The 21,066-nt window shown below is 46.0% G+C and overlaps 1 protein-coding gene across 1 annotated transcript in view; it reads left to right on the top strand.

Moving 5' to 3' along the window:
- The first annotated feature begins 1,471 nt into the window (after positions 1-1,471).
- The window catches only part of SLC24A5 (solute carrier family 24 member 5), a 173,759-nt gene continuing 154,164 nt past the window's right edge, over positions 1,472-21,066 (top strand). Inside the window, exon 1 of the mRNA XM_063926059.1 lies at positions 1,472-1,887. Within this exon, the coding sequence (XP_063782129.1) occupies positions 1,599-1,887 (289 nt within the window). The 5' untranslated portion in view covers positions 1,472-1,598. The remainder of the gene's footprint in view (positions 1,888-21,066) is intronic.

Below are 21,066 nucleotides of genomic sequence, written 5' to 3'. Positions count from 1 at the left end.
ACCACACCCCCACAACAATGGTCACACCTCCAACATCACTAATCACATTCGCATGATGCTAATCACACTCCCTGAAGGTGGCACACAATAGGCCCTTCATAAATTTCAGCTCCAGGCCCATGTGGACCTTTATCTGGCACTGCTTACACTCGGGAAACAAACAATGTGGGAGTTAGACACCCCTAGCACACCTAGGGGTGGGACAGCAGCACAGAGTACGTCAGCAGACAGCATTACTGTAGAAGGCCTGCAGCAATTTACACCAAACTTGGTACACATCTGATTTACAATCTGGGAACAAACTCGGTGGGGGTTATACACCCCTACCTCCCATCTCCCCTAGGGGTGGGACAGCAGCACAGAGAATTTCAGGAGACAGCATAACTCCAGAATGCCTAGACCAGAGGTTCTCAAACTCGGTCCTCGGGTGCACACACAGTGCATGTTTTGCAGGTCTCCTCACAGAATCGCAAGTGAAATAATTAGCTCCACCTGTGGACCTTTTAAAATGTGTCAGTGAGTAATTAATACACCTGTGCATCTGCTGGGTTACCTGCAAAACATGCACTGTGTGTGCCCCCGAGGACCGAGTTTGAGAACCTCTGGCCTAGACCAATTTACAACAAACTTGCTACACACATGATTTACAAGCTGGGAACAAACATGGTGGGGGTAAGACACCCCTAGGGTTGAGGCAGCAGCACAGAGTTTTCCTGCAAACAGCATAACTCTGGAATGCCTGGAGCAATTTACACCAAACTTGCTACACATATTACTTACACTCTGGGGAAAAAACACTGTGTGGGTAACACACCACTAGCACCCCTAGGGGTGGGCCAGCAGCACAGACTGTATCAGGACATGCATGATATGTCAGTGATGACAGGGCTGCATGTGACAGGGGCAGTGACATGATGTGAGGAGGGGAATGGAGGTAGCACGAACCCACACATTGAGAGTTATATAGTGGAAGTAACATGGTCCCCCAGCAGCACAGAGTATATCAGGAGATACATAATGTGCTGTGCTATTTTTAAATTGGGTTTTCGTTTTATTGATGTGTATAACATTTTCTCCTATATAAAGTATTTTCCTGTAAATACTTTACATTTTAAAAGCTATTTTGAGAAGAAAACACATTAACCTTTAAAAGAAGCATGTTATGAGAACCCTTTCCTCTTTATAGACTTCAGATCAAGATCTGCATTTCCCTTGTTAGTTTTTGGCAACTAAAAAAAAATAAGTGAAGGAAATATTAAAGTCCTGCAATTTACCAGATGGTAAAGAGCAACCTCAGTAGTTACTTAAGTGACATTTCATTTAACGAGGGAACTCAATGCACGTCAGGCTGGGGAAACAACATTACAGAGACCTACTGGCAGGACAGATGTGTCTTGTCTCTGGCTTCATTATAAGCCCCTGGTCAAATATTTGGTGAGCTTCGATAGAGTTCTGCATCCCTCGTGATCGGGCATCATCTGAGTTTAACTGTTGATTGCATTGTTCTCATAGTTTCCCTTAGGGATTCATTCATGTAGAATTTGGAGCTGTGGTTTGACAGAGGCTGGAAGTATTCCCCAGGGAGGGTTAATTGGTGCATGTGGACAGGACACCCTGCCTCACATGATGGAGATTATAACGAGGCCTCTCCCATAGTACATGGCACAGAGTGCTGGGCAAGTGCAGGAGGTACTGGAGCTATGGAGACAGCTGCAGCACTCAGGGGAGAAGCAGGCCACATGGGGGGGAGAGGACGCCGGCCCCGTGCCACCGCACTGGCGACCCTCATCTTCCTGTTACTGCTGTGGGGAGTGGTGCAGCTGGTGCACCAGGCAGCATCCCCCTATGGGAGACTGGCTGGGAGGCCCCGCCTGCGGAGAGATGCTGGTGAGTAGGTGCTGTACCTGTCTTGGGGTACTAATTACTTTGGGCCTTATTCAGGTTTGTAAACTAATGTAAAAAGCACACAACTTGGCAAAACCATGTGCACTGCAGGTGGGGCAGATGTAACGTGCAGAGAGAGTTAGATTTGGGTGGGGTGTGTTCAAACTGAAATCTAAATTGCATTGTGAAAATAAAGCAGCCAGTATTTACTCACAGAAACAATATACAGTAACCAACCAAATATAACTCTCTCTGCGCATGTTATATTTGCTCCACCTGCAGTGCAACATGATTTTACCCAGTTGCTTGCGTTTTTGGTTTGGTTCCACATCTGAATAACCCCCCTGTTCCAAATTGCAGTACTGCATACAGGGGAGCCTGGAGCTATAGCTTGTTATTCTATGTCTCTTTTGATGGACTTATACAGTATATGCACCACTCTCACTAATCTATAGGCATACCATTCTATCCTTTTAAACCGGGACAATCACAAATTACATAAAATCTGTGTCTGATTAAAACCTGGTGAAATGCTGTCTTGAATTTAGTCAGTCACAAAACCTGTGTGATTCATGAGTGTTCCAGTTTAAAGGGATAGTACTGTATGGTAAGCCTAACTATATAAGGGGCAGGATTCTATTTACTATTTGAATTATCAGCTAATGACTCATTTTGATTTGTTGTGCTCACGTCTTTCCAGGTAGCTGTCAGGTGATGGCTCACCTTTGGATTGAAGGAGTGTCAATCTGTCCTGGGGAACTTTATTTGATTTTGATTTACATTTTTTTTTTTTTTTTTTTTATATATGTTTCATTTTTGATGGAATTGGTTTGCTTCAAGAGTGCTTTGTTGGAATAGAGATTATCCTGCACTTTATCATGCAGTGTCAGTGATGAAATGAAGTGTTCACAAGACTTGTTACAGTTTTTGTTTTAGCCACAATGAAGTGTAATCTTGAAGGGAAATTATGTGTATATCATTCATATATCCACATCCGTAATAATCATGCTCTACTGCTGATATACAAAGATTGACAGTGAAACCTTTATTCTCTTCCTAGTGCTTATTTGAAAAATAAATATTTTTTTGTTCTGTGTAGAGTAATGGTTCCCTAACTGGATGCAATGGGTTGGAGGTCCTGGGCCAAATTAAACTAGTGCTTTTGCATACCTCCCAACATGATCCGGTCCAGGAGGGACAGAATGCTCTGCTCCTGAACTTTTCTCTTAATTTATGATCGCCATCACCTGTGCTGAAACACCTTTCTTATCCACTAACCTGTTCAACACAGGTGTCGGCAATCATAGATTAAGAGAAAAGTCCAGGAGCAGAGCATTGTGTCCCTCCTGGAGAGGTCATGTTGGGAGGTATGCTTTTGGCTTCCAATGTGGATCAACACTACCACATAACTGAGCCTAAGGATAATATATATGCACAATTTACTTAATTTAATAATTTTGAATTTCTCAATAAGAAACTTTTGGCCTAGGGGTGCCAGGAACAAAAATGCTAACACTCTAGGGCAGGCATGTCCAAACTGCGGCCCTCCAGCTGATGTGAAACTACATATCCCAGCATGCCCTGACACCGTTTTGCTGTCAGAGAATGCTAAAGCTGTGTCAGGGCATGCTGGGATGTGTAGTTTCTCAACAGCTGGAGGGCCGCAGTTTGGACATGCCTGCTCTAGGGTGTCATGATTTAGGGAAGTATGGGAACTACAGGTATAGGTGTTGGAAATGGTTACTGATTATTGTGAATATTACATAAGGCTGAGTCAAACCTGTTATGTTGGATGCTAATATCCGGATTCATTATGGGATCCCAGTAGTCGGGAGACCGACGCCAGAATCCCGTCAGTGAGTGCGTTTTTCTACGCTTTGGGCCCATTGGCTTTGCTCGCCACACTATTCTATTCTAATACCAGGCTTCTGTCGGGATTCCGAGCGTCGGCATTTACAAGCCTGTTGGGATACTGAATGCTGGGATCCCGCCAGACGGTATATTGGCCGCATCCCTAATATTCGATACACACAGGTGCTTACTGCAGCACAATTAGTTACGGACAGAGCATGCAGTAGTGTTACACTATTGCTGTACATAAAGTGGAGAGAGAGAAAGTACCAGCCAACCAACTGCAATACTACTGGCTGTGCTTGAAAAATGACAGCTGATTAGTCGGTAGTTTATCTCTCTCCACTTTATCTCTCTACAAGGTTTGTATGGAGCAGGTCATTGAAGCTACAGCAAGGCCAATGTGGAGAAGGCATGATTTTCATTTTGTTTATTATGTTTCAGAATCAGTTTATTGCCAAGTATATCAGTACAAAATACACAAGGAATTGGTTTCCGATAGCTACAGCTCCCATACAGTATATGATATGCAGCAAAAAAACATAGAGGAAGAAGAACGTATGACTAGAATACACAAGTAGGGATCTGAATATGAGAGTAATGCTAAGCAAGTGTCGAGTTGAACAGTTTGATTGCTTGGAGAAAGAAGCTGTTCCTGTGTCTAGCAGTTCGCGCTAGTTGCGAGCAGTACCGTCTGCCAGACGGCAGCAGTCTGAACATACAGGTATCATGAGCAGGATGAGAATGGTCGTCGATAATCCTCCCCGCCCTCTTCATAACCCTTTCTTGATAGATATACTCGACTGCCGAAAGATTTGTCCCTATGATTTTTTTTCAGCAGAACTTCCGTCCCACTGTAACCTATTTTTGTCATGGATTGAGGCAGAGCCAAACCACACTATTATCGAGGAGCAGGGGACGGATTGAATGATTGTCGAGTAGAAGAGGATTAGAAGTTCTTGCGCCAATTTTAACTTCCTAAGGTGACATAGGAAGGTCTCTGCTGGGCTTTCCCTAGAATACCCTAGATGTTAGACTTCCACTTGAGATCATTGGAGATTGAGGAACCCAGGAATCGGAAGGTTTCCACCACAGTTTTACATTGTCTGCAATTGTGAGCGGGGTATCTTTCCTGAAGTAGACAATCATTTCAACCATTTTTAGTGTGTTTAGCTTGAGATTGTTTGCCCTGCACCAGGTGGCTAGCCGCATAACCTCCCTTCTATATGCCAACTCCTCGCCATCTCTGAGTCCAATGAGCGTGGTATCGTCCACAAATTTGAGGGGTTTCACAGATTTGTCTTCAGAAATGCAGTCATTGGTGTACAGTGAGAAAAGGAAGGGGGAAAGAATACATCCCTGCGGAGCGCCCATGCTAGTCGTCCTAACGTCAGAGGTGAAATTCCCCATCTTGACCCGTTGCTTCCTGTTCATTAAAAAAAAATCACCATCCAGGAACATAGCGTTTCTGGTAGCCCTGAGTTGCGCAGTTTAGGACGTAAAATGCCTGGAATAATAGTATTAAATGCAGAGCTGAAGTCCACAAACAGAACCCTAGCATAGACGCCTGGCGAATCCAGATGCTGCATAATGAAGTGCAGACCTAGATTCACTGCATCTTCTGCTGATCTGTTCGCCCTGTAGGCAAAGTGCAGAGGGTCAAGGACGGTACCTGCCGGGAACTTTGAGATGATTCAGTATCAGTCGTTCCAGCGTCTTCATCACCACCGAAGTTAGTGCAACCGGCCTTTAATTGTTCAGGTTGCCATGAGTGGAAGATTTCTCTAGTACTGGAATAATGAGCGAGCACTTAAGACAAGCTGGGACCTCACAATTCCCAAGCGACAGGTTGAAAATGGCTGTGAAGACCGGGGCCAACTGTTCGACACATATTTTTAGGGTGGATGGAGACACGCCATCTGGGCCAGGTGCCTTCCTGGGGTTCAACCTTCTAAACAGCTTAGCCAGCTCAGCTGCCTCCACCTGAAGAGTGGGCAGGGTGCCCTGGGAGCGAGGGGTTGCATCCGTCGTAGCCACCAGCACTGCATCAAGATGAGTTGGAGTGTTGCTAGCGTCATAGGACTTTTCAAATCTGCAGTAAAAGCCATTCAGTTGCTCTGCCAGCTGTTGGCTAGAGCCGGAGCATATAGTACATAAACATATTTTCTTTGATTTACATCTTTTTCACTATAAATGTCTTGAACATTTCCTCTGCTGGGGGCAGGAGTGTGCTGCTCAGCTGCCTGGATTCAATTTAGGGATGGCCATCTGTGTTTCATCCATTGATGGTTACCATAGATGATGATGGTGACAGAATTGATGGTCGGTAACTATTCAGTATGGGTTTACCATCGTTATTGCATGTGCGCAACAGCTGGCTCTGCTTCTGACTGAGAGCTGTGGATGGGGCTGAGCTATGCATTTCAGCTCAGCCTGTGATAGAGGTGGGACATCCCATTTTCGTGGGCGGCGTATGGTTGCTGGCTGACAGCCTAGCAGCTCTATGCAGCAGCAGCCCTGAAAACGTGGGGAGGGGACAATACATGGGCATGCAGCTACCACTGATGGAAGAAACAATCTGGTTCTCTACTGTCGAAGGTGAAAGTATTCTGCACTGGTCATAAACGATGATTTTGAATCATCGATGGCCATCCCAGGATTCACTGGAGCCAGCCTTAGTTTAAAAGAAATGGTATGTGTGTACCCAGTGACATTGCGCATGACGGACTCGGATGCGTGTACCCAGTGACATCGCGCATGACGGACTCGGATGTGTGTACCCAGTGACATTGCGCATGATGGACTCGGATGTGTGTACCCATTGACATTGCGCATGACTGACTCTGTTGTGTGTACCCAGTGACATTGTGCATGACGGACTCGGATGCGTGTACCCAGTGACATTGTGCATGACGGACTCAGTTGTGTGTACCCAGGGACATCGTGTATGCCGGGACCCAACAGGGAGTCTGCTTCGGCAAAGTGCATACACACTTGTTGCAGATGCTGGGAGCGACGACGGGCTGTTTTGCATTCGGCAGCATGATCCTCAGTAGCAATGTCTGCAGGTCTGAATGCGCCACTCTCAACCACTTTGTGGGAATCCACAGGTACCACATGATCAGGGCCGGTGCTAGGGTATTCGGCGCCCCCCTGCAAACTATAAATTTGCGCCCTCCCTCTCATACTTTACAAAGGGACCATGCAATAAAGTGTGTGGACTCACAAGGAAGGGATGTGGCCACATAATAGTACTCCTAATTAAAATTAGGTCACACTATTTTATTCAATATACCATATTGGGGGTCATTACGACCCGATTGCTTGCTGCAGTTTGTCGCAACGATCGGGTCGGAACTGCGCATGCGCCAGCGCTGCAGTGCGCCGACACATGGCAGTCATCGGTGCCCAGCGATCGCCTCTGAGACAGAGGTGGTTGCTGGGTGGGAGGGGACTGAACGGCGGCGTTAAGCCGCCATTTAGGGGGAGCAGTCCGGCCAACGCAGGCGTGGCCGGACCATTGGGGGGGCGGGCTGCGGCGGTCAGCGGGAGCAACGAGTAACTCCCGGCCAGCCGCAGGAGCAGCGCTGGCCGGGAGTTACTCCTCAAATACAAAGGCATTGCTGTTAAGAGATGCTTTTGTATTTGTGCGGGGGGGCCGGCACTGACATACCGGGCGGACTACCCCTGTGCTGGGCGTCACCCCGCATGTCTGAGTTTACGATCGTAGCTGTGCTAAATTTTTCGGGTTTTGGATCCGGTTCCGCGGCCGTGTTTTGGATTCGGACGCGTTTTGGCAAAACCTCCCTGAAAATTTTTTGGCGGATTCGGGTGTGTTTTGGATTCGGGTGTTTTTTTTTACAAAAAACCCTCAAAAACAGCTTAAATCATAGAATTTGGGGGTCATTTTGATCCCATAGTATTAACCTCAATAACCATAATTTCCACTCATTTTCAGTCTATTCTGAACACCTCACAATATTATTTTTAGTCCTAAAATTTGCACCGAGGTCGCTGGATGACTAAGCTAAGCGACCCAAGTGGCCGACACAAACACCTGGCCCATCTAGGAGTGGCACTGCAGTGTCGGACAGGATGGCAGATTTAAAAAATAGTCCCCAAACAGCACATGATGCAAAGAAAAAAAGTGGTGCAAGATGGTAGCTGTGTGACTAAGCTAAGCGACACAAGTGGCCGACACAAACACCTGGCCCATCTAGGAGTGGCACTGCAGTGTCAGACAGGATGGCACTTCCAAAAATAGTCCCCAAACAGCACATGATGCAAAGAAAAATGAAAGAAAAAAGAAGTGCAGGCATCGCAACCGACACAATTGGACTCTCCTTGGGGATTTGTGATTTAGAAGAATGCACAATTCTTTGCTGTGCTTTTGTCATCTTAACCATTTTAAGTTTTCTAGCAGGAGGATGAGTGCTTCCATCCTCATGTGAAGCTGAACCACTAGCCTTGAACATAGGCCAGGCCCTCAGCCGTTCCTTGCTGTCGTAAATGGCACATTGGCAAGTTTACGCTTCTCCTCAGACTATTTTGATTTAGATTTTTGGGTCATTTTACTGAACTTTTATTTTTTTTTATTTTACATGATCTCTACTATGACATTGGGCATCGGCCTTGGCAGACGACGTTGATGGCATTTCATCGTCTCGGCCATGACTAGTGGCAGCAGCTTCAGCACGAGGTGGAAGTGGATCTAGAGATGAGCGCCGGAAATTTTTCGGGTTTTGTGTTTTGGTTTTGGGTTCGGTTCCGCGGCCATGTTTTGGGTTCGACCGCGTTTTGGCAAAACCTCACCGAATTTTTTTTGTCGGATTCGGGTGTGTTTTGGATTCGGGTGTTTTATTCAAAAAACCCTAAAAAACAGCTTAAATCATAGAATTTGGGGGTCATTTTGATCCCAAAGTATTATTAACCTCAAAAACCATAATTTCCACTCATTTTCAGTCTATTCTGAATACCTCACACCTCACAATATTATTTTTAGTCCTAAAATTTGCACCGAGGTCGCTGTGTGAGTAAGATAAGCGACCCTAGTGGCCGACACAAACACCGGGCCCATCTAGGAGTGGCACTGCAGTGTCACGCAGGATGTCCCTTCCAAAAAACCCTCCCCAAACAGCACATGACGCAAAGAAAAAAAGAGGCGCAATGAGGTAGCTGACTGTGTGAGTAAGATAAGCGACCCTAGTGGCCGACACAAACACCGGGCCCATCTAGGAGTGGCACTGCAGTGTCACGCAGGATGTCCCTTCCAAAAAACCCTCCCCAAACAGCACATGACGCAAAGAAAAATAAAAGAAAAAAGAGGTGCAAGATGGAATTGTCCTTGGGCCCTCCCACCCACCCTTATGTTGTATAAACAAAACAGGACATGCACACTTTAACCAACCCATCATTTCAGTGACAGGGTCTGCCACACGACTGTGACTGATATGACGGGTTGGTTTGGACCCCCCCCAAAAAAGAAGCAATTAATCTCTCCTTGCACAAACTGGCTCTACAGAGGCAAGATGTCCACCTCATCATCATCCTCCGATATATCACCGTGTACATCCCCCTCCTCACAGATTATCAATTTGTCCCCACTGGAATCCACCATCTCAGCTCCCTGTGTACTTTGTGGAGGCAATTGCTGCTGGTCAATGTCTCCGCGGAGGAATTGATTATAATTCATTTTAATGAACATCATCTTCTCCACATTTTCTGGATGTAACCTCGTACGCCGATTGCTGACAAGGTGAGCGGCGGCACTAAACACTCTTTCGGAGTACACACTTGTGGGAGGGCAACTTAGGTAGAATAAAGCCAGTTTGTGCAAGGGCCTCCAAATTGCCTCTTTTTCCTGCCAGTATAAGTACGGACTGTGTGACGTGCCTACTTGGATGCGGTCACTCATATAATCCTCCACCATTCTTTCAATGGGGAGAGAATCATATGCAGTGCCAGTAGACGACATGTCCGTATCCGTAATCGTTGTCAGGTCCTTCAGTCCGGACCAGATGTCAGCATCAGCAGTCGCTCCAGACTGCCCTGCATCACCGCCAGCGGGTGGGCTCGGAATTCTGAGCCTTTTCCTCGCACCCCCAGTTGCGGGAGAATGTGAAGGAGGAGATGTTGACAGGTCGCGTTCCGCTTGACTTGACAATTTTCTCACCAGCAGGTCTTTCAACCCCAGCAGACTTGTGTCTGCCGGAAAGAGAGATCCAAGGTAGGCTTTAAATCTAGGATCGAGCACGGTGGCCAAAATGTAGTGCTCTGATTTCAACAGATTGACCACCCGTGAATCCTTGTTAAGCGAATTAAGGGCTCCATCCACAAGTCCCACATGCCTAGCGGAATCGCTCCGTGTTAGCTCCTCCTTCAATGTCTCCAGCTTCTTCTGCAAAAGCCTGATGAGGGGAATGACCTGACTCAGGCTGGCAGTGTCTGAACTGACTTCACGTGTGGCAAGTTCAAAGGGCATCAGAACCTTGCACAACGTTGAAATCATTCTCCACTGCGCTTGAGACAGGTGCATTCCACCTCCTATATCGTGCTCAATTGTATAGGCTTGAATGGCCTTTTGCTGCTCCTCCAACCTCTGAAGCATATAGAGGGTTGAATTCCACCTCGTTACCACTTCTTGCTTCAGATGATGGCAGGGCAGGTTCAGTAGTTTTTGGTGGTGCTCCAGTCTTCTGTACGTGGTGCCTGTACGCCGAAAGTGTCCCGCAATTCTTGTGGCCACCGACAGCATCTCTTGCACGCCCCTGTCGTTTTTTAAAAAATTCTGCACCACCAAATTCAAGGTATGTGCAAAACATGGGACGTGCTGGAATTTGCCCATATTTAATGCACACACAATATTGGTGGCGTTGTCCGATGCCACAAATCCACAGGAGAGTCCAATTGGGGTAAGCCATTCCGCGATGATCTTCCTCAGTTGCCGTAAGAGGTTTTCAGCTGTGTGCGTATTCTGGAAACCGGTGATACAAAGCGTAGCCTGCCTAGGAAAGAGTTGGCGTTTGCGAGATGTTGCTACTGGTGCCGCCGCTGCTGTTCTTGCGGCGGGAGTCCATACATCTACCCAGTGGGCTGTCACAGTCATATAGTCCTGACCCTGCCCTGCTCCACTTGTCCACATGTCCGTGGTTAAGTGGACATTGGGTACAACTGCATTTTTTAGGACACTGGTGAGTCTTTTTCTGACGTCCGTGTACATTCTCGGTATCGCCTGCCTAGAGAAGTGGAACCTAGATGGTATTTGGTAACGGGGGCACACTGCCTCAATAAATTGTCTAGTTCCCTGTGAACTAACGGCGGATACCGGACGCACGTCTAACACCAACATAGTTGTCAAGGCCTCAGTTATCCGCTTTGCAGCAGGATGACTGCTGTGATATTTCATCTTCCTCGCAAAGGACTGTTGAACAGTCAATTGCTTACTGGAAGTAGTACAAGTGGGCTTACGACTTCCCCTCTGGGATGACCATCGACTCCCAGCAGCAACAACAGCAGCGCCAGCAGCAGTAGGCGTTACACGCAAGGATGCATCGGAGGAATCCCAGGCAGGAGAGGAATCATCAGAATTGCCAGTGACATGGCCTGCAGGACTATTGGCATTCCTGGGGAAGGAGGAAATTGACACTGAGGGAGTTGGTGGGGTGGTTTGCGTGAGCTTGGTTACAAGAGGAAGGGATTTACTGGTCAGTGGACTGCTTCCGCTGTCGGCCAAAGTTTTTGAACTTGTCACTGACTTATTATGAATGCGCTGCAGGTGACGTATAAGGGAGGATGTTCCGAGGTGGTTAACGTCCTTACCCCTACTTATTACAGCTTGACAAAGGGAACACACGGCTTGACAAATGTTGTCCGCATTTCTGGTGAAATACTTCCACACCGAAGAGCTGATTTTTTGGGTATTTTCACCAGGCATGTCAACGGCCATATTCCTCCCACGGACAACAGGTGTCTCCCCGGGTGCCTGACTTAAACAAACCACCTCACCATCAGAATCCTCCTGGTCAATTTCTTCCCCAGCGCCAGCAACACCCATATCCTCCTCATCCTGGTGTACTTCAACACTGACATCTTCAATCTGACTATCAGGAACTGGACTGCGGGTGCTCCTTCCAGCACTTGCAGGGGGCGTGCAAATGGTGGAAGGCGCATGCTCTTCACGTCCAGTGTTGGGAAGGTCAGGCATCGCAACCGACACAATTGGACTCTCCTTGTGGATTTGGGATTTCGAAGAACGCACAGTTCTTTGCTGTGCTTTTTCCAGCTTGAGTCTTTTCATTTTTCTAGCGAGAGGCTGAGTGCTTCCATCCTCATGTGAAGCTGAACCACTAGCCATGAACATAGGCCAGGGCCTCAGCCATTCCTTGCCACTCCGTGTGGTAAATGGCATATTGGCAAGTTTACGCTTCTCCTCCGACAATTTTATTTTAGGTTTTGGAGTCCTTTTTTTACTGATATTTGGTGTTTTGGATTTGACATGCTCTGTACTATGACATTGGGCATCGGCCTTGGCAGACGACGTTGCTGGCATTTCATCGTCTCGGCCATGACTAGTGGCAGCAGCTTCAGCACGAGGTGGAAGTGGATCTTGATCTTTCCCTAATTTTGGAACCTCAACATTTTTGTTCTCCATATTTTAATAGGCACAACTAAAAGGCACCTCAGGTAAATAATGGAGATGGATGGATACTAGTATACAATTATGGATGGACTGCCGAGTGCCGACACAGAGGTAGCTACAGCCGTGGACTACCGTACTGTACTGTGTCTGCTGCTAATATAGACTGGTTGATAATGAGATGTAGTATGTATGTATAAAGAAGAAAGAAAAAAAAACCACGGGTAGGTGGTATACAATTATGGACGGACTGCCGAGTGCCGACACAGAGGTAGCTACAGCCGTGGACTACCGTACTGTACTGTGTCTGCTGCTAATATAGACTGGATGATAATGAGATGTAGTATGTATAAAGAAGAAAAAAAAAACCACGGGTAGGTGGTATACAATTATGGATGGACTGCCGAGTGCCGACACAGAGGTAGCTACAGCCGTGGACTACCGTACTGTACTGTGTCTGCTGCTAATATAGACTGGATGATAATGAGATGTAGTATGTATAAAGAAGGAAAAAAAAAACACGGGTAGGTGGTATACAATTATGGATGGACTGCCGAGTGCCAACACAGAGGTAGCTACAGCCGTGGACTACCGTACTGTACCTGCTGCTAATATAGACTGGTTGATAATGAGATGTAGTATGTATGTATAAAGAAGAAAGAAAAAAAAACCACGGGTAGGTGGTATACAATTATGGATGGACTGCCGAGTGCCGACACAGAGGTAGCTACAGCCGTGGACTACCGTACTGTACTGTGTCTGCTGCTAATATAGACTGGATGATAATGAGATGTAGTATGTATAAAGAAGAAAGAAAAAAAAACCACGGGTAGGTGGTATACAATTATGGACGGACTGCCGAGTGCCGACACAGAGGTAGCTACAGCCGTGGACTACCGTACTGTACTGTGTCTGCTGCTAATATAGACTGGATGATAATGAGATGTAGTATGTATAAAGAAGAAAGAAAAAAAAACCACGGGTAGGTGGTATACAATTATGGACGGACTGCCGAGTGCCGACACAGAGGTAGCTACAGCCGTGGACTACCGTACTGTACTGTGTCTGCTGCTAATATAGACTGGATGATAATGAGATGTAGTATGTATAAAGAAGAAAGAAAAAAAAAAACCACGGGTAGGTGGTATACAATTATGGACGGACTGCCGAGTGCCGACACAGAGGTAGCTACAGCCGTGGACTACCGTACTGTACTGTGTCTGCTGCTAATATAGACTGGATGATAATGAGATGTAGTATGTATAAAGAAGAAAGAAAAAAAAAAAAACCACGGGTAGGTGGTATACAATTATGGATGGACTGCCGAGTGCCGACACAGAGGTAGCTACAGCCGTGAACTACCGTACTGTGTCTGCTGCGACTGGATGATAAATAATTATATAAAAAATATATATATATCACTACTGCAGCCGGACAGGTATATATTATATAATGACGGACCTGCTGGACACTGTCTGTCAGCAGAATGAGTTTTTTATAGAATAAAAAAACACCACACAAGTCACACGACGAGTGTTTAACTTTTTCAGGCAATCACAATATAGTATACTATACTGGTGGTCAGTGTGGTCAGGTCACTGGTCAGTCACACTGGCAGTGGCACTCCTGCAGCAAAAGTGTGCACTGTTTAATTTTAATAATATGTACTCCTGGCTCCTGCTATAACCTATAACTGCTCCCCAGTCTCCCCCACAATTAAGCTGTGTGAGCACAGTCAGATATTATACATAGATGATGCAGCACACTGGGCTGAGCACAGATATGGTATGTGACTGAGTCACTGTGTATCGTTTTTTTCAGGCAGAGAACGGATTATATTAAATAAAACTGCACTGGTGGTCACTGGTCAGTGGTCAGTCACTAGTAAACTCTGCACTCTCTAGTACTCCTAAGCTCCAGTAAATCAAGTGTCTCTGTCTCAATCTCACTCTCTCTCTTCTAATCTAAATGGAGAGGACGCCAGCCACGTCCTCTCCCTATCAATCTCAATGCACGTGTGAAAATGGCGGCGACGCGCGGCTCCTTATATAGAATCCGAGTCTCGCGATAGAATCCGAGCCTCGCGATAATCCGACAGCGTCATGATGACGTTCGGGCGCGCTCGGGTTAACCGAGCAAGGCGGGAAGATCCGAGTCGCTCGGATCCGTGTAAAAAAAGCTGAAGTTCGGGCGGGTTCGGATTCCGAGGAACCGAACCCGCTCATCTCTAAGTGGATCTTGATCTTTCCCTATTTTACCCTCCACATTTTTGTTCTCCATTTTTTAATGTGTGGAATTATATGCCAGTAATATATCAATAGCAATGGCCTACTACTATATATACTGCGCACAACTGAAATGCACCACAGGTATGGATAAATAGTATACTTGACGACACAGAGGTAGGTAGAGTAGTGGACTACTGTACCGTACTGCTATATAGTTATACTGGTGGTCAGCAAACTGTGCAAAACTAAAATGCACCACAGGTATGGATGGATAGTATAATTGACGACACAGAGGTAGGTAGAGTAGTGGCCTACTGTACCATACTGCTATATATTATATACTGGTGGTCTGCAAACTGTGCAAAACTAAAAATGCACCACAGGTATGGATGGATAGTATACTTGATGACACAGAGGTAGGTAGAGCAGTGGACTACTGTACCTTACTGCTATATATATATATAGTTATACTGGTGGTCAGCAAACTGTGCAAAACTGAAATGCACCACAGGTATGGATGGATAGCATACTTGAGGACACAGAGGTAGGTAGAGCAGTGGACTACTGTACCGTACTGCTATATATATATATATATATATATATATATATATATAGTTATACTGGTGGTCAGCAAACTGTGCAAAACTGAAATGCACCACAGGTATGGATGGATAGCATACTTGACGACACAGAGGTAGGTAGAGCAGTGGACTACTGTACCGTACTGCTATATATATATATATATATATATATATATAATATATATTGGTGGTCAGCAAAATTCTGCACTGTCCTCCTACTATATACTACAATGCAGCACAGATATGGAGCGTTTTTCAGGCAGAGAACGTATAATACTGGTGGTCACTGGTCAGCAAAACTCTGCACTGTCTTCCTACTATATAATACTGCGATATGGAGCATTTTTCAGGCAGAGAACGTAGATATTTGCACTTGCAGCACACTGAGCACAGATATTTGCAGCACACTGAGCACAGATATTTGCAGCACAATTTGCAGCCCACTAAACATAGAAACTGAGAGGACGCCAGCCACGTCCTCTCACGATCATCTCCAATGCACAAGTGAAAAATGGCGGCGACGCGCGGCTGCTTATATAGAATACGAATCTCACGAGAATCCGACCGCGGGATGATGACGTTCGGGCGCGCTCGGGCTAACCGAGCAAGGCGGGAGGATCCGAGTCTGCCTCGGACCCGTGTAAAATGGGTGCAGTTCGGGGGGGTTCGGATCCCGAGGATCCGAATCCGCTCATCACTAGTAGGGACTGGAGTGAACAGGGTGTGTGTGGTGTGACTGGAGGGCACAGGGTGTGTGTGAGTGTATATAGGGACTGGGGAAACTGTGTGTGTGTGTAGGGAGTGGAGGGGGGTGGGGACAGGCGTGTGTGGAGTTATGGATATGTTGCTGGGTTGGGTTGCTCACATTGGAAGCTATGCTGAGGCTGGTGATCTTTATGTCTCTGCATACCTCCCACTATGGGTCGCAGTGTCCCACGGTGGGAGGGGGGCATGCGCACAGCGTCTATTCCCGGCAGAGAGGGACAGGAGGCATGACCAGCAGCTCAGTGAGCGCTGTTTATGTCCTCATAATGACGAAAACGGGGGCATGGCTTGTGATCGCGGCTCTTGCAGTGAGGACACGCCCCCTAATTTTGGGCACGCCCCTTTGGAGCGCGATGATTCCCCCCCTGACCCGGACCAAAGTTGGCAGGTATGTCTGTGGATGCTCTGTCCTTGTGCATTCAGCTGCACTATGGGGGCTATTCAGACTGGATCGCTGCACTATGCATAGTGCGCACTGCGCATGTGCAGCCATTGAGATGCTGTCAGCATCTCACTGGTGCAATCGCCTGTACCTGATTGACAGGCAGAGGCGGTTGCGGGGCGGGAGGGGGCGTGCTAATGGTGTTAGAACGCCGTTGGCAGGGCGCGGTCCGGACAACAGAGGCGTGTTGGGGGCTATGCTGGCAGGGAGCTTCTCCGTGTGATGCTTTTGTACCTGTGCGGGTGTGGGAGCAGAGCCAAACATGCGGGGTGGACTAGTTCTGTGCTGGGCGTCCCCTCCGCATGTTTGTGAAAGTGATCATAGATCTGCTAAATTTAGCACATCTACGATCAAGTCTGAATTACCCCCTATGTGCACTGAGAGGGGCTTTGTTAGCTGCGTTGTTGGCTGTGGGGGAGGGATGTGGGGAGGGTCGCTGCTTATCAGGCTCAGAGGATCCCGCCAGTGGCAATTTTAGGTGCGGACAGCTGCCATTGTTACCCCATCAGCACCCATCTGTTGCCCGCACCACAATGCCTCCCGCCGGTTCCTGCTGCCGGCCGGCCACCCCCAGTCCTGCCACTTCATGCTGCCCGCACCTTGCCACTTCCTCCTGCTGGCCAACCCACCGTCCTCTTCTGGCCGCTGCCTGCTGCCCTGCCACTACTCATTCCCGCTCAGCTTCACGCTGGGAAGTATGAGAAGAACATAGAGCCGTGGGACCGTAGGCACCGGATGGTGAGTGATGGCTAGCTGGGGCAGTGTGTATAAGGGGCTAGTTGGTACAATGTGTATAAGGGGCTACCTGGCGCAATGTGTGTAATGGGTTACCTGGTGCAATGTGTATAAGGGGCTATTTTGTGCAATATGTATAATGGGAAACTTGGTGCAATGTGTATAAGGGGCTACCTGTGTATAATAGGCTCTACCTCGTGCTGTGTGTATAATGGGCTACCTGGTGCAATGTGCCCCTGAGGCAATTAGGTTGTGGGGCCACCACCAACAAATTTGATCCTGCGCCTTTGCTTACCTTCTACAGAAAGCAGACACTAGGGGGTAAATTTACTAAAGGTTCTAAAAATGAAAAGTGGTGATGTTGCCCATAGCAACCAATTAGATTTTGTCTATCATTTTCTAGGATGCAATAGAGAAATGATAGACAGAATTTGGGATCCATGGTGGCTGGGCTGGGCAGGAGAAAGGGAAGAAACTGGGTGCTGAGTGTCACATGCATTAACTGCACTCTGAAAGGGTACTCACCGACAATCTGCAATGGCTGTTAGTGAGAGCTCTCTCAGGGGGTAGGCAATGCCTGTGACATTCAGTACCCAGTTTCTTCCCTTTCTTCTGACAGCATTTGGGTCTTGGGTTGGTGTAAAAGGGAGTCAATCTCAGTGGCCTCACTTAAAATGAATAAATGATACTTGTACAGTTGTATATGCAAGTTTCATTTGTTGTGCATAAGTTACCAGGGTAGATACAGGAGGGAGTAAAGGGTGAATATAAATAAAAAAATAATAAAAAAAAAAAAATATATATATATATATATATATATATATATACATATATACATACATACATACATACATACATACATACATATATACACACACACCTCAAAAAAATAAAGGGAACACTAAAATAACACATCCTAGATCTGAATGAATGAAATGTTCTTATTAAATACTTTGTTCTTTACATAGTTGAATGTGCCGACAACAATATCACACAAAAATTATCAATGGAAATCAAATTTATTAACCCATGGAGGTTTGGATTTGGAGTCACCCTCAAAATTAAAGTGGAAAAACACACTACAGGCTGATCTAACTTTGATGTAATGTCCTTAAAACAAGTCAAAATGAGGCTCAGTAATGTGTGTGGCATATATATATATATATATATATATATATATATATATATATATATATATATATATATATATATATATATATATATAAGCAAAAAATAGTCCGGCACTCATGGCATCCCCAAACAGTGGGTGTAACTTGCTCCGGTGCCCTCCTCAGGGTAAAACCCTATGTATACATACAGATGAACAATAAGAGGCGGCACTCAGCAGACTTGTGAAAAAACTTCAGACCAATATATTCAGTTCAGTCAACGTTTCGGGGACCACCTCCCCGTCTTCAGGACAAGTGTGCAGTGTTATACAGATAAATTTATACCTATCTAATTACCCCTCTGATCAGTTTCCCCGCCAGCGTCTCCCACGACCATGTCTCCCGCGCTCTCAGGCCGGCGTCCATCCCGCACCACGTGATCCGGACAACCTGATGCAGAAGTGACGTCACGGCGCCCGGCCGGGCCGCGTTACCATGGTGACCCTGTAGTAACAATAATAACAGAAACATACAGGGTTATCACACACGATCGGACAATATTTCAGTGCATCAGGTCCCATAGGGACATTATCATGTAAAAAAACATACAATTTACAATGGCCTAACACCATTATCGTGTCTGTGAGAAACATATAATTAAGACGATCCCTGACAACCAGGGAACGATGTACATACAAGTAAATAAACCGATCAGTGCTGTTAACCCCTACAGCTTGCATATCGATACCACCAATGAAAATATCTTACAGCGTGCGACATATAAGTGCAACATATATATACATATTTTATGGCCTCCTCTCCTAAACCCTCACGGTGTCATCAACTTCACCACATTAAAATCTTATAATTTTTAAATTTCTTGTAAAAAAATTAATATTCTTTAAAACTACATATGCCCTTATTTTATGATACATACACGGCACCTATAGCGCCTATAGCTCCTCCGCACCTCTATCCTCTTTAATGAAAAAATTCAGAATGAATTCAGAAACAATTATAGGAAATTAATCAATCCTAAACTATCATTTAGCCCACCTGGTTTTAGAGTATTCAGCCTGTGGATCCACATAGATTCCAACTGTAGGAGCTGTTTACCCCTGTTTCCACTTCGCTGTGAAGCTGGAACATGGTCTATGATCCTATGTTTAAATGTTGCCATCCCATGTTTAAATTCTACAAAGTGGCGTGCCACAGGCTGTTCCCCACTACCTGATGCCAGAGCGTTCCTAATGGCTTGCCTGTGTTGCGCCATCCTGATTTTAAACTGGCATTCAGTTTTGCCAATATAGTAACGCCCGCAGGGGCAGATTATGTCGTATACCACAAACTTCGAGCTACACGTTAGCGGCCATTTTATTGGAAATTTTTTACCACTAAAGGGATGTGAGATGTTATCCCCTGGGGACATATGTGAACAGGTTGTACATCCTGTACATTTAAAGCACCCATTTTTACGTGTTAGAAAATTAGTAGGGGTGTTTTTTAACTTTGACAAATCTGTCTTCACCACTATGTCCCTAATACTTCTCCCTCTCGTGTAACTTGGCATTAACCGTTGCTTATGGAATATTTTCAATTCTGGATCAGTGGACACCAGGGGCCACAAACTCTTTACTTTCTTATTGACAAGATCACTTTTTACGTTATATTCATTCACCCATGGGATAACCCCAGATTTTTGTTTGGGACCATGATCCTGCAATAGTGTTTCTCTATCAACTTCCTGTGCTTTTTTTCTAGCCGCAGTCAGAAGCTTCACAGGATAGCCTCGTTGACAGAATCTCTGTTCCATCTCATCCAGTTGTTTTACTATTTCAAACTCATCATTGTTAACTCTACACACCCGCAAAAATTGCGAGTATGGTAGACCCTTAATCGTCGCAGGAGGATGGAAACTATCATGTCTTAAGATGGTATTGCGATCTGTAGGTTTTTTGTATAAACCGGTCATGATCTTACCATCCTGAATCCTAATCTTTATATCCAGAAAGCAAATCTCAAACTTATGACACACCAATGTCAACTTAATGGGGCTAGTCGTAGAGTTATGGGCGGACACTAATCCACTAAGCTCACAATCCTCTCCTCTCCAAAAGAGGAGCAAGTCGTCAATATAGCGGAAATAAATAAATAATCGCTCAGATACTCGCGGATCAGCAAAAAACAATGTCTTTTCTACATCCCACATATAGGCATTTGCGAACGAGGGTGCCACAGGAGATCCCATGGCACACCCCGTTCGCTGCCTAAAATATTTATCATCAAAGATGAAAAAGTTATGTGCGAGAGTAAACTCAAGTAACACCATAAAAAAATCAATGTCAGGCCCCTCATATCTCAAATTCCCTGTAATGAGTTGCCTCACCGCCTGCAGTCCCTGTGTGTGGGGAATGCAGGTGTAGAGGCTAGTCATATCGATAGTGGCCAGAGTAACCTCTGGTGGCACACTATCGATGGTCAAGAATTTTCTTAACAGCATATTCGAGTCTTTCAAATGTGTGAACGTCCCCTGAATACAGGGCTGCAGGAAAGCGTCCAAGTAGACCGCCACCGGCTCACACAGAGACCCCCTGGCGGAGATGATCGGTCTTCCTGGGGGCCTCTGTGCATGGGATGGCAACATTTAAACATAGGATCATAGACCATGTTCCAGCTTCACAGCGAGGTGGAAACAGGGGTAAACCGCTCCTACAGTTGGAATCTATGTGGATCCACAGGCTGAATACTCTAAAACCAGGTGGGCTAAATGATAGCTTAGGATTGATTAATTTCCTATAATTGTTTCTGAATTCATTCTGAATTTTTTCATTAAAGA

This window comes from Pseudophryne corroboree, chromosome 6 (assembly GCF_028390025.1).
Source record: "Pseudophryne corroboree isolate aPseCor3 chromosome 6, aPseCor3.hap2, whole genome shotgun sequence".
NCBI lineage: Eukaryota > Metazoa > Chordata > Amphibia > Anura > Myobatrachidae > Pseudophryne > Pseudophryne corroboree.
Note: the sequence above shows the minus strand (reverse complement) of the source record. Positions and strands in the feature narration are given on the sequence as shown.